Consider the following 13,979-nt stretch of genomic DNA (forward strand, 5'->3'; position numbering starts at 1 on the left):
TGGCCCCCATGGTGACCACAGCCTGGACAGTTCTGGAAGAGCCAGATGTCAGCTGTTTTAACTGCTGTGTCATCTCTGGGGGCAACATGGGGCATTGTGGGAATCAGAGGGGCACCTAGTTGTGAGCATGGGGACAGTGTCATGTGGGACACGGGAGGCCCAAGGCAGCAAGTGGAAGATGCCAGCAGAGATGAAGGACCAACTTCTCAGAAGCAAGATGGACCAAGAGCACAGACACCCTCCTGTTGTAGGGACAAACGAGGCAAGGCACCGAAGACATCAGGAAACAGTTTTATTTGGCTGCAGCCAGGTTCAGAGGGTTCAGTCAATCCCTGAACCCCGAGTTCAGGGAGTTTCAGAGTTTTATACCCAGCATGTAAGGGAAGGGGCTCAGAAGTTCACAGTCTGCAGAAGTTCACATAAAAGCAGCTTTTTCTTTCATTGTTCTGGGCAAGTTAATTCTTCAAGGACAACACCTGAGAAGGGGAGAGCTTCTTCTCCCCTTTCTTTCCTCCCCCTGCCAGCTGTTACCATGGAGCTCAGTTGGTAACATATCTTAAAAATGTAGACATCTCTGTGAAGCCCAGCTCAAGGCCAGAGGCCTTGTTGCACATTTCTTCAAAGTACTATACTGGATACGTTTGTGAAAAACGTATCCAGTATAATACCTGGAGTGCTGGTATCTTCTCGGCCAGTGGCCAAGTAAACAGGGCGACATGACAATAGGAAGTTTATCTACATTGGACTCTCACAGAGACTCTTTTGCTGACAGTCCTAAAATCAGCCATGGTGAAGATTTCTGGAGAGGCCCAGTTAAGACTTTTCTGTGGAGAAACGGGGGTGCCACTTCACTCCAGGTCCTGAGACAAACATGTACCTACTTTAACATAAAGCTCTGCTTCCAGCTCAGAGGCGGGAAGTGGTGCTCAAACCAACCCCAGCCCATAATGCATCAGGACGGACTTGGCAGATGATAAACTAAAGCTTTAATCATGGAGGTCAACGTGGCCCTTGGCATTACCCAGAGGCCCTATGACTTAAGCTAAAGGAAGAGGGAGGAGAACAGAAGGGTGGGCATGTCCCCAAGTGAGGCAGAGGCCCAGCACCTCAGAGCAGCAGCCTCAGCAGGAGGAGGCTACCAAGGACCCAGGAGCTGAGGGAGGCTTTGAAGCTGCCGCTGGTGTTGGGGACTAAGGAGGCTTGTGAACACTGGACCTGTCGGAAGACGACTCCCCCGACTGTCTGGTTGGCAGTGCCCAGGAGCTGACAGGTGGAGTTACTGATGTCGGAACAGCCTTTCAGCAGGAGGTACCGAACTTCGAGGCCTATGAGGCAAAGAGACAGTCAGGTCCACCACCCCTCCACTCCCTGCATCTGCCCTGCTCTTGACTCCTGTCTGCTGCTGGCAGCTTCGACCTGCAGCTGGTCTGCCCCTGACCCCACGCAGCAGGGAGCAGTCAGAGTCAAGGGCAGAAAGAGAAAGGGAACAGGAATGGTGAACCTCAGGGGCCTAGACCCCTCCTCCGCCTACCCTGAGGACCCTGAGGCTGTGAGAGCTGTCCTGAGCCCGCCTCAACATCAGGGCCAGAGCTCAGACTCAGACTCCCAAGGTCCCCTGAGCTCCCCTCCCTTCCAGGGTTTGCTTTCATTTCCCCCTTCTCTGGATCTGACTCTTGCTGCCTGAGGTTTCCCTGAGGAAAAAAAAAAAGGGAAAAGGCAATAGAAGGGATGTAGGGAGATTGTAGCATCTCCACTCTAAACCTGAGGGCTCTCATTGCTTTTCCATGTTGGAGATTTAGATTCCAGAAATAAGGTCAAGGACATTTGGATATAAGATGTGGCCACAGTAGTGCTACCTTTTACTGAACAATTACTATGTGGCCCTGTTGATCTGTCACCTACAACTCCACACCCTGGGAGAAGAGCAGCTCTCAGGATGGAGGATCTCAGGGAAGTGGAGGGGCTGTACTTGCTTCTTATCAGAGCAGGGCCACAGCGTGGGAGCTAGGCTGACTCTTGACTTTCTCTGAAAAGTAGGGAACCTTCCAAGGCCAGTGTGGAAAGCAACCCATGGCTGTTTTACAGCGAGGATCGTGCTGGAGTGGGTATTAAAATGAGCTAGGAAGACTCTAGAGTTTTAAAAACCATGATCTTGAGCAGGACAAGCAAGCAAGAAAAGCTCCTTTCATAAGGGCCTTGTCAGGCTGGCTGGCCTGGACTTCAGTCACGCCCTGGGGGCCCCAGTGGGACAGTTCTTCCCCTGCAGCCTCTGCCCAGACCCAGCTGGAGAATCACAACAGAGCAGCGCAGATCCCCCCAGTCACGGGCAGGGAAAGAGCCTTGGCTGGGCTGCAGGTCCATGCAGAGTGTGTTTTCAGCACATGTGAGGCCCTGGGATCAACAGCAGCCCCAAACAAAGCAAAAGAGCCTGAAATGCTCCTGCTATGAAAACAAAGCCCTTCTGAGAAGACCCCGTGCTGTGTGGCCAGCCACAGGACATTCTAGGGAAGGAAACCTTCAGGGACAGCAGAGGTCGGCAGTCACCATAGTCTCCTGGGGAAGGATGGAGGTCTCAGGGCTGGGACCCAGGGACATAGAGAAAATGCTCTGTCCTCACTGCAGTGGGGTCATGGACATGTCAATTCACCCCTGTTCAAACCCCAGCATCGTCCATACTCAGAGAAACTCCTGATGTCCACTATAGACATTGGGAACAAGGATGTGCCAGTGCAAGTTGATCCCTGGTAAGGAGCATGCCCTCTGTGGGAAGGTGACAGTGAGGGGCCATGTGGGGTAGATGGGAAATCTCTGTCTTCTCTGAATGTTGCTGTGACTAAACATTTTCTAAAAGGTAAATTCTATTTGAAACAAGAAGCACAAAGAAACTCAGGATAAGTCTGGTGTTCGACCCCAGCCAAAAGTCCATGATCACAGTCAAGCATTGGAAATGACATGTGGCAAAAAGTGAAGTCAAATTATACTCAGGTGTTGGTGCCCTGACACCCTACAGTGGAGTGGAGAAGTGCAGGTTTTAGAGGAAGAAAAGTGGCCCCATCCACACCACAGACCAACGGCAACCAGGAAGAGAAGCAACGTGAGGAGTTTCCTGCTGCCATTCATGAGCCTGGGTGGACCACAGTCACAGGAGGACAGGGCCTGAGGGGGGCACAGGAGAAGGAGCTCTGGGCTCTGACGGCAGAAACCACAGAGGGCTCAGTGCCCCAGTAGGCTCCCCGTCAGGCATCCCACTCCCCAGCCCCTGTGTGGATGGTGACCCAGCTCCTGACGTGCTCTCAGCTCAAATCCATGAAGGACCTTGGACTCCTAGACGTACCATTCATGAATTCCACCTCTATCTGGACACACTGCTGTCCCCAACTACACCTGTGGGTCTTCTCGCTGCAGGAAGTCGTGTTGAGTCCATAGCAAGAAGGGCACATGGTGTTGCTGGACCCGTCATCTGGGGCAGGGACTGGGCAGAGTGAGAACCATTAGTAAGGACTCATGACCACATGGAAAGTGTCCCTGCCCTGGGGGAAGGGACCCACACAAGAATAAGCAGCCCCCTATCCTGGCCTCAGTACCTGACCCAGACACAGGTCAGCAGTGCTCAAACTGGGGTCCGCGGGTCCCTGGGTCTGTAGATGCAGGCCGCGTGAGGGCACCTCCGAGCCTCAGAGGGTTTCCGGAGCCCGTGGGGGGAGTAATGCAGCTGACCAGCAGCTGGAGCAGGCAGCCAAGCCAGCTGCCCCAGGAACATAGGGCTCTGCAGGACACCCAGGGACACCACTCCACCCGCAAAATGGTTTTGTTTTGTAAAATGTAGTATTTCTACCTAAAACCATACTTGTGTTGTTGTCTAATTATTTTTTGAGTTAATTGTACATGATTTCTGTATTTTCTTAGCTTTGACTTCTAAGAGAGAGAAATATCTAAATAAATAAAATATAAATAAATAAAAGCCGTCTGGGATCCTCAGTGTCTTCACAGAAGACCTGAGACCCTGAGTTTGAGAACTACTGAGGATATCCACTGCCCCTTTGCACATCAGGGTGCTCCCAGCACCTGTCCTTACTGAGGGGGGACAGCATGGTAGCAGGGCCAGTTCATCACACTGGTTCCTCACGTAATTGTTGTACCTCAGAAGGGAACGTCACCAAGGGATGCAGGAAGTGTTGGGACTTGAGGTCCCACCCCAGGGGAAGGGGCGTGGGCGCAGAGGGCAGGAATAGAAGGTGGGCAGCAGCCCAGGCCAGTACACACCCAGGACATGGCTGGCATTTCCACAGGGCTGTCCTTGGCAGCACTGGCTGGCGAAGTGGACGTGCTCTCCAGAAGCCACGTGGACAGTGAAGGGGTCCAGCTCCTGCGTGCAGTTCTGTCCTGAGCAGGACATGTCCTGGTACAGCTTGAGGAATTCTCCTGCACAGAGGCAAGCACGGCCATCACCAGGGCCCAGAGGCTCCAGCAAGGCTCCCAACAGCCACTGCAGAAGCACAAGCCGCTATCCCAGCTCAGTGCATCTGGAGGTCTGGAGGCTCCCCTCAGGCACCGCTCTGACCGACCAGGAGCCCCAGGGAGGCCAGCTGAACACAGGCAGAGGCTGAGAGAGGCCTGGAAGTAGGGGGTGCTGGTAACCCAGGCCACCTGTCAGTCTCAACCTTCATAAAGCCAAGGAAGCAGATGTGGTGGGCTTGGGGGCCGGACACCAGAACACTGCCTGTGTCCCTGCTCAGAACCTGAATTGAGTCCAGCGGCCTCTGACCACAGCTGTCCAACAAGGCAGCCCTGGCTCCGTGCAGGACTGATGGTGAATCTAGATTAATTACAAATAAGTACTGTTCACAGTTAAGCACTTAGCCACACTAGCCATATCACCAGTGCCCCAGAGCCTCCTCAGCCACCTGCAGGCAGCATGCAGGACCCTGCTGACATGAACAGTCCCCCAGTTGAGGACGAGGCCTCTGGACAGCAGCAGGCAGGGCACAGGGATACCAGGAACTGGAAGACAAGCTGAAGGTCACCACGGGGAAGTCCTCACCACAGCCAGAACACGGGACAGCCCCAGGGAGGAAGGCCCTTCCCCCCAACAACCAAGGGGACCCCACAAAACTGAGGGGAGCGTCATAAAGCAAGACCCATGGAACAGGTCTAAGGGAGGATCTCAGTGTGGGCTGGGGGTCCTCCTTCTAATGCCAGCTCACCGCACATGGCATCTCTGAGACAGCTGAGAAACTGTACCAGGCTCGGGGTTGGAGGAGATTAAGGGATCACAGCTAATCTCTTGGTGGGATTATGATACAGCAATCATAGCTTACAAGTCTAATCAGGGATGGACAGTGGGATACTCATGAGGGAAATGGCAGGTGACAGATAGCTTTCGGTCACAGAGATACATGTCACACACACATACACATTTCAGAATACAGTAGTGGCAAGGCACAGGGAGGCTGACAGCTGCTGACATGGGGCAGGTGCGAGGGCTCTCCCGTCCTCCATTGCTCTGAGGGGGGAACAACAGTCAAGGTGCCTGCTGAGCAAGGCCTGAGGGAGGGGTGTTTGTTAGAAGAGAAGGAAACCAAGAGAGGATAGGGTTGTGGGAGCTGCATGCACCCGGGGCAAGCCGTCTGCCTCCTTGTGTGACTAATTGCCTTTCTCTGCACACACTGCTGTGGCCTGGAGGGAGTCGTCCCCCCCCACACAGTGGCCTCTCTGTGACATGCAGGCTTATCTGTGCTGGCTGGGCCCTGTGTTCCCATCTGACTGCTGCCCAGCTCAGCCACGTGCTGCCTGCCCTGAAGCCACCTCCACCCTGTCTCCCTGCTCTCCCAGCCCCACCTGGGACGTCCTTCTTCCTCTTCAGCTCCAGCCCCGAGCAAGCCCCAGAGCTGAGGGCCACACGGACGGACCCGCTGCTCACCTAGAGAGAAGTTGGCCGAGGAACTCACACAGCTGGTGTCAGCTCCTGCAGCACACTGTGTGGCAGTTTCATTGGCACAGGATCCTGACCACGAGCTACACTGCACACAACTCAGGGATTCTGGGGACACAAAGTATCCAACGTCAGTCAAAATTCAGTAGACAGGGACAGAGCATACTCTGGGCACAGTAGAGGATGTAGATGGGCTGGCGGCCCTGCCCCGTGGGTACCCCCACACCTGCTACTGTGAGCTGGAGACACACCCATTAGTTTTTCCCCACTGTTCCCCAAAAGGAAGCCCCAACTTCATCGATGACACAGAGGGGCCCTTTGGAATGCAAGGTACAAGGACAGGTCCCCTGCTCTCCACTGACCACACTTTGACACCAGAGGCTGTGTGAGAGGTCCCCTGAGCAAAAGACCAAGAAGGTCCAGGCCAAACAGATGAAGCGCCTTCTTCCCCAAAGAAGCCTTGCGGTCCTCTCACCTGCAGTGGCAGTTACAAGAGCTGCGAAGATGGCAGCCGTGAGGGCGACTTTCATGGTGCTGATGCTGACCTTTCCCAAGGGTGGGCCACCAGGGGTGAAGCCTGAAGGACACAAAGAGAGCCGACCCAGGGGCTTGGAGAAATTTCTGTCATCCCCAAGAGGTTTTTATCATGCTCTAACAAGTCCCATACATGCTCCATATTTGTGACAGAAAGAATCAGAGTCCTGTTCCAGGAGCACACAGCTGTGACTTAGAGTCCACGCTTTCAGTGCAGATGCCTCTCCAGGATTTCAAGATTCAGAAAACAAGGGCGTGGCACAAATCCTGCAGAAGCATCTACGTGCAGAATGAAAAGTCTGGGCCCATCCTGTGGAGCCACCTCAGGTCCAAAGGGGGAAACATAAGCCAGTTTCCAGTCCCACTGGGGATAAGATCTGTGTCGGTTAATTTCCACGGCTGTGACAAAATACCTGAGAGAATCAACTTATGAGTAGGAAAGGTTTATTTTGGCTCATGGTTTCACAGGTTTCAGTCCACGGTCACTTGGACCTGTTGCTTTGGGCTTGTGGTGGCACAGGACATCATGGCAGAAGCGTGTGACAGAGGAGGTTTGTTCCCCTCAAGGTAGGCAGGAAGCACAAAGGAAAGTCAGGAGGAGCTCAGGTCCAACATCTCCTTTGAGGGCTACCCCCATGACCTACCTTCTGCCCACCAGCCCCGGCTCCCACAGGCTCCCCCACCTGGGTCTCCAGACTGGCAACCAAGCCTTCAGTACATGTGACTCCAGGGGACTTTGAGGACCCAAACTGCAACAAGTACCACGGAGAAGAGCTGTGCTGGAGTCCCCTGATGCAGATGAGCAGCCACTCTATCCCAAGCCCTTCAACGTAGGAGTCTGGGTAATTCACTCCCGAACCCGGCAGGCAGCCACTATTACTAGCACCTGGGGACCTGGAAAACAATGCTCTCACACCTGAGTGGTGTCAAAGCTGGGGTACAGCCTGGCCCCTCACCGTCACTCCACCTGCCATCCACCAGATGGCAGTACTGAGTCAGCACCTGGGCGCCTGTGACCTTAGGACTGGAGTGGAGGCTCCAGCACTCTGCGTCCTGTGTCACTCGACCCTCTGCACCTTGCATTTGTTCCTGCAAGTGTCTGATGAGAGCCTGGAGGATGGCTAAGTTCAGCTGTCGTCACTAGGATCCCAAGTCAGAGCTCTGGAGTTTCCCCTGGCCCGTCATTCACACAGAGCAAGCCCCCCCACACCCCTCACCTCGCTGGCCCTCTCATGGTAGCCGCAGGCCGCGCTGGCTACTGAGCCAACTCCTGAGGTCAGGTCAAATGAGCGTCCCCTTTCTCAGAGCCACATCTCCAGTGCTCAGCAGCCCATGGAAAAGGCCACTGCCCTGGCCAGGGCATGGATGGAACTCTCCATCATTTCAAGTCCTCCTGAACAGTGGCCATCACCATGGTTGTCCAAGGACTGAGGAAGCTGCCAGGCGCCGCCAGCTCAGGGCCAAGGCCAGGACTCCCTCCCAGGTCCCCCAGCCCCAACAATGCCACACCATGAGAGCTGGCACTTACTGAGGAGGGACCAATCTTCACCCAAGAGCTATGGCCCTGCAACCCTAGGAGCCCAGCATACAGCACAACCCCGCTGTCACCTGCACCACACCTCCCCACACACACTGTGGTCCTCACCCGATTAGTCGGGGTTGGTGAAAAGGAAGGGGAAATAGCCCATGGGGGCATATTTCCTCAGGGTCCACTGTTTAGAGATCCAGGGGAAGGCCAAGCAGGGCACCAGGCATGGGGCTGTGTGCTGGACCCTGCATTTCCTTACTTAGGGACGCTCCTCCAGACCTGGGCAGGAAGAGGTCCTGGTGGGCCTCCTGGGGAGGAGGAGAGGAGGGAAGAGACATGAGAGCAGCCACAGTGAGCACATGAGAGGCTCAGCACATGGCACAGACCGACCACCACCAGAGGGAAGGGACAGAGGCCAGAGGGTCCCAAATGTCCAGTTCATAGCAGAGGTAGAGCCTGGAGCTGACCTCAGGAGGACCCAGGGCCTGCTAGCCTCCCTGTGAGTGAGAGGGAGCAGGGAGGCTGGAGGCCAAGGCAGGGCCTGGGTGGGCCTGAGAAGCAGCAGCCTCTGTCCACCCCCAGAAATCTCTTCCTGCCCGTGAAGTTCTGCCACCAAATCTTCAACAGTCCGGCAAGTTCCTGCCACGCTGCGCTCATCTTGCAGGAAGCCGGAGCCCAGGGGTTCTGAAGATTCAGGGCCACACAGAGAACAGAGAGCCGACTACAAGCCACTACACTCCTGGCCCAGGCCCGCCCTCCACTCCAGCCTTCCCTCTGCTCAGAAAGCAGCAGCAGGGGCCCCGCTGCCACAGTTGTCCTGGTGCCCCTGTAGGCTGCCTGAGCTGGCCCTGGGTGCTCTCCTCTGGTTTCAACTCCTCCCAGGCTGAGGCAGGGGCTCACCTGCTGGGTCTGGGCTGGACACTGTCCTGAGGAAGGAGGATCCTGGCAGAGGGCTGGAGCAGGTGAGGGAACGGGTCTTATATGGCAGGGCACAGCTGCCTGCTGGGAGGGGCCTCACCAGGACTTAGGCTGATAGGTTGTGCCACCCATCCACCAGGATGTGACACTTACCCTCTCTACGCCAGCCCTCGGTGTCCTCTCCACAGCCTCCCGAATTGGAAGTGACTTTCTCCAAGGCTGCCTTTGACAAAATGCGCAAGGGCAAGCCATGTTGCTGAGTGTCCCAGCATCAGCCATTCCCTTTAGGCCTCCTCCATGGCCCATGGTCCATTGTACCTCGTAAAACAGGTCCATTCACACTCCCCAAAATAACCTCGTTTACAGAAGAGGAACCGAGGCACAGAAGAAAACACACACACACACACACACACACACACACACACACGACGTGCCCACGGGGACAGTGCCAGGGCAGGGTTAGCATTCAGAACTCAGAATCAGACCATGTGGGTGCAGACAGCTAAGAAAGGGTGTCCCAGCCCCGGGGCAAATCTAAGCCTCACTGAGCTTCAGGGTCCGCCAGCCTAGAGGAGGCTCCATTCTGGAGAGTACCAGGGGAGACAGAGCCTGAACAAATGTGATGAGCAAGCAAAGCACAGGGGAGGCCAGGGTGCCCTGCCAACATAGAGGGCAGGGTCGGCCATGGTGCTGGGCAGGGGTTAGTCTGACTGGGGAGATGGGGCAGCCTCGGGAGGATTGACGTGGGAGTTCTTCCTGTGAGCAGGACTTCGGCCACTTCCTGCTCTCTGCCCTGCTCCCAAGATCCTCGGGCTGCTCACCACAGCATTTTCCTAAGCAAAGGTGGGTCCCTCCCTGAAAGAATCCTGTTGTTCCCACCACAGGTAAGCCACTTCTTCACTTCTGCCATCTGACAGGGCTGGGTGGCCGAGGGATGTGGGTGTTGAGGGGTCCCACATGCATATCTTCTGAGCTCTAGGTGGAAGTCCTGAGTCCCCAGGATTAAGACAGAAATCTGGGGAGGCCACTCCAGAGCCAGGCTGGGGACAGAAGCAGAGACCCACGCTATTCAAATCCCCTCCTCCCAGTAAGCACCAGGTGCCCAAGCAAATGAGCTCAAACCCCCCCCCCCCCCCGCAAGTTCTGACCTGCATGCAGGCCCTGCCCCTGTCATGCACCCGACTTCCTTACCTGGCTCTCAGGCCTGCCTGCTGCCCGGAGAATGGGGACCTCAGGTCTGAAGAACCACATGTTGTCTGTTGCTCTTGGAGTCCTCACCAGGTGCCACTGCGTTTCCCAGCTCCACCCGTCAGCATTCCTGCAGGGTGTCCATCAATCATGCTCTCAGTCAGGAACATGGAAGACAATCACACCCCCTGGCCTGGGTTGCACAGGTCCACACAGCTGCTCACAGCAGCCCCGTCCATTCCTCTGGAGGCCCTGGGTACTGCTCAGGGGTATCGTTATCCCCTTCACAGATGAGGAAACTGGTGTCCAGAGGGGTCTTCTCTAGGGCCTTCAAACAGGTGAGCCACAATACTGCTTTCCCACTCAGCTCAGGTGGCACCACCCTCTACCCTGGACAGAGAAACACTAGCTTGCCTCAGCTTCTCCCCATGCCACGGTCACCTTTCTGTCATCAGTGTGGGGTCCCAGGACCTGGATCATCAGGAGGAGCTATGAGAACACACCTCCCAGAAGCAGACCCTCTTTCTGATCAGCCAAGAAGTCCAGGGACCCAGGAGAAGCCAGGTCTGCCACTCTGCATCTAGGAAGCACTGGGCACACCTCAGGCACCTGAGTGCCATCTCCATGAAGGAGTGCCAGTTTCCTGTTCTTACAACCAGCTCACTAAGGCAAGCCCAGGACCTCAGAGTCACAGTGCTGTGTAAACCTGGAGCCACTGTGAAAGGGTCTCCAGGGTCCTTTCACCTCCAGCAAAGCATGGAGGTGTTCCCAGGGTGCCCCCATAAACACACAGAAATGTGCAGGGTCAGGACAGGGAGGTCAGAGCAGGAATTCCATCTCCACGGAGGGAGAGTCCATTGAGAACTCAGCAAAGGGTCCCATCAGGAACACCCACCTTCTCTCCTGCTTCTGGGAGCGCCACTGATTGACTTATTTCTCCATTTCAGAGATGTAAGATCAGGTGGAAAATGATAAGATGACTGTCCCCAACACTCCTGACCATCAGCCACTGCACACAGGAAACATGGATGCCCTGGAAGATAAGCTTCAATAGTCTGTGCTCTTGTGTAAAAGGATGACCCCTCGAGTCCTGGGCTCCTGTGTTTCCAATGAGAGGAGTACCACCACTCACCTTTTAAAAACTTTTTACTGGTGCATTACAGTGACACAGAGTAATGGGGCTCAGGGTGACATATGCCACATGCACACAAGATAATTAGGCCTATTTCACTCCAAAATGGGCCCCTTCCTTCCCCTCTACCCGGCCCAGGTCTCCCTCCTCTAGTCTATTGGTCTCTTTTTCTGGGGTCCTTTTTCTTTCCTTCTTTCTCTCTAGCTTTCCTAGAGAGAGAAAGCATGAGGCCCTTGGCTTTCTGAATGGCTAATCTCATTTAGCCTAATGATCTCTGGCTCCATCCATTTTCCTGCAAATGACACAATTCCATTCTTTTTTACGGCTGAATGAAACTCCATGGCACACCAGGTTTTAGAAGTTATTCTAAGGGTTAATAGACCACATGGGCAGACCTGTAGCACATCATAGAGAGCCCTAGAAACGGTGGCTGTCTCCTGCCATAGCTTTCATGAGCTCACACCAGTGACTGTCACAGAGCAGAGAAACCCTGCGGACACAGAGCAGTGGTCTAAGGTGAAGCTCAGCCTTGGGATGCACTTTTGCCCCTACCAATTGAGTGACCTGGGAGATTGGACATAATTTGGGTCTCAGTTTCCTCTTGAGACAAAGTGACAGCTATAATACCTAATGTATTAGAAAGATTAAAACATGTTGGGATCACTTTTAGCATTTCTATAAGTTATACCAAAGCATCCACTCAAGATTTTCCATTGGCACCATTCCTTCAAGTAAAGTAAATTTATACCAATATATAAATAAAGCTTAAGAGAGAAGACATATTTTGTTTATTGCACAGTGCATAGATCATAAATTTGGTCCATGAAGGTTCAATTTTTTTTTAATTTTTTAGTTGTAGTTGGTATAATATCTTTATTTATTTATTTATTTATATGTGGTGCAGAGGATGGAGCCAGTGCCTCACATGCTCAAGGCAAGTGCTCTACCACTGAGCTACAGCCCCAGGCCCCTTTTCTTTCTTTCTTTCTTTTTTTTTTCAACTTTTTTTTAGTTGTAGTTAGTACAATATTTTATTTATTTATTTATTTTTACTGCATGTTTAAGTTGTTGGGTTTTTTGTTTGTTTGTTTGTTTGTACTGGGGATTGAACCCAGGGCCTTGTGCATGCTAGGCAAGCACTCTACCAGCTAAGCTGTATCCCCAGCCCCTGACAGTTTGATGTTGTTATCACTAACTCAGGCATGAGCAGTTAGCTGACACTCCTTGATGGCAGGCAGATCTGTCAACAATCTCAGGGAATTTTCAATACAATTTCCCCCAGAAACTTCAGACCCTAAATATCTGGTGTTTTTCAAAAATTGTTGCATCCAACATTAGAAAGCCAGTATTTTATCAATTATTGGCTTAACTGCACTAATTGATATGGTTCCGGGTGAAAAGATAATATGTGGAGACCATGTGTAGTGATGGAGTGGCCCTTGCTTAGGCTGGCGATGAAGGACTGAGCCCCACAGGCTGCTCTTGTCCACAACTGTGACCTGGTTGGAGGTGCTCCTATCACCATCAGAACAAAAGGCCTATTGTGAATAAGAGCCCTCAGGTGACAGAGTGCTGCTGCCCCCTCTATCCTGCAGAGCCCTCAGGTGACAGAGTTCTGCTGCCCCCCTCCCTCCTGCATCTGGATGGGTGAGGCTTAAACTTATGTCTTCAGCAAATAAGCACTGGTGTCCGACATGCCACATTCCAGCACAGATGGAACAAGAGATGAACTCCTTGCCCTCCCTGTGATTTCACACTAAGAACAACTACAAGCAGGTAAGTTGACAGATTGATAGAACAAGAAGGAAGAAATAAAAATAAATGCAAACTGAAATGTGAGGAAAACAGAAAGGAAGCCGAAGTAGGTGGGTGCCTAAGACTGGTTCGGGAGACCCCTGTGAGAGGGCAGAAGGCAAGACGGCTCCAGGAAGAGGACAAAAGCCACAATCAAGAGCCCCACTGGGAAGGAACGGGTGCCTTGCCCACAGAACTCAAGAAGTTATGGAAGAACAGCCACTTTATTGAAGAGCTAACTACAAGATCAGCATTCCACCTTCTTCCTGGGCTCCCATCAGTCCTCCCTGCTGGTTCTACTCATAAGCAGAGCAGACAATATGCAAAAAGGCACTTGACTCCTTGGGCACGTGGTCCTGCAATTTATGAGCTGCTTGTTAACTTTTCTTCCTGACTACAGTTTCCTTCTCTATAAAATGGTGAGTTTTGAAATTGACATTTTTATACACCAATAATGAACTTGCAGAGAAAGAGATTAAGAAAGCAATAATATTCACAATACCTACCAAAAAAAAAAAGTAAAATGTCTAGTAATGAATTTAACCAAGGAAATAAATGCCTCTACCTTGAAAATTTTTTAAAAAGTCTGATGAAATAAATCAAAGAGAATACAAAAAAAAAGATCTCCCATGATCATGCGTTAGAAGAATTAATATTATTAAAATGTCTACATGACCCAAATCAAGTTCCAGATTCACTGCAATCTCCATGGCATACCAAAGGCACCCCTCAAAGAGCTACAAAAGACAATTCCAAAATTTACATTAAACCACAAAAGTTTTCAAATGGTCTAAGCAATTCTGAGCAAAATGGAAGCCTGGAGGTATTGTAATACCTGAGCTCAAAACATTCAGCAATATCTATCGTGTGCATGCATGAACACACAGCAGCGAATCCACTGTTACATATACAACAATGCACCAGTAAAAATATGGGAACAATATACAAAAGAG

General features: G+C 52.6%; 1 protein-coding gene across 1 annotated transcript in view; it reads right to left on the reverse strand.

Moving 5' to 3' along the window:
• Nucleotides 1-1,107: 1,107 nt before the first annotated feature.
• The window catches only part of Lypd8 (LY6/PLAUR domain containing 8), a 34,447-nt gene continuing 21,575 nt past the window's right edge, over nt 1,108-13,979 (reverse strand). Inside the window, exons 2-5 of the mRNA XM_077801592.1 lie at nt 6,408-6,509; nt 5,921-6,040; nt 4,264-4,422; nt 1,108-1,325 (exon numbers count right to left, since the gene is read on the reverse strand). Coding sequence (XP_077657718.1) covers nt 1,108-1,325; nt 4,264-4,422; nt 5,921-6,040; nt 6,408-6,509 — 599 coding nt within the window. The remainder of the gene's footprint in view (nt 1,326-4,263; nt 4,423-5,920; nt 6,041-6,407; nt 6,510-13,979) is intronic.

This window comes from Urocitellus parryii, chromosome 1 (genome assembly GCF_045843805.1).
Source record: "Urocitellus parryii isolate mUroPar1 chromosome 1, mUroPar1.hap1, whole genome shotgun sequence".
Lineage (NCBI taxonomy): Eukaryota > Metazoa > Chordata > Mammalia > Rodentia > Sciuridae > Urocitellus > Urocitellus parryii.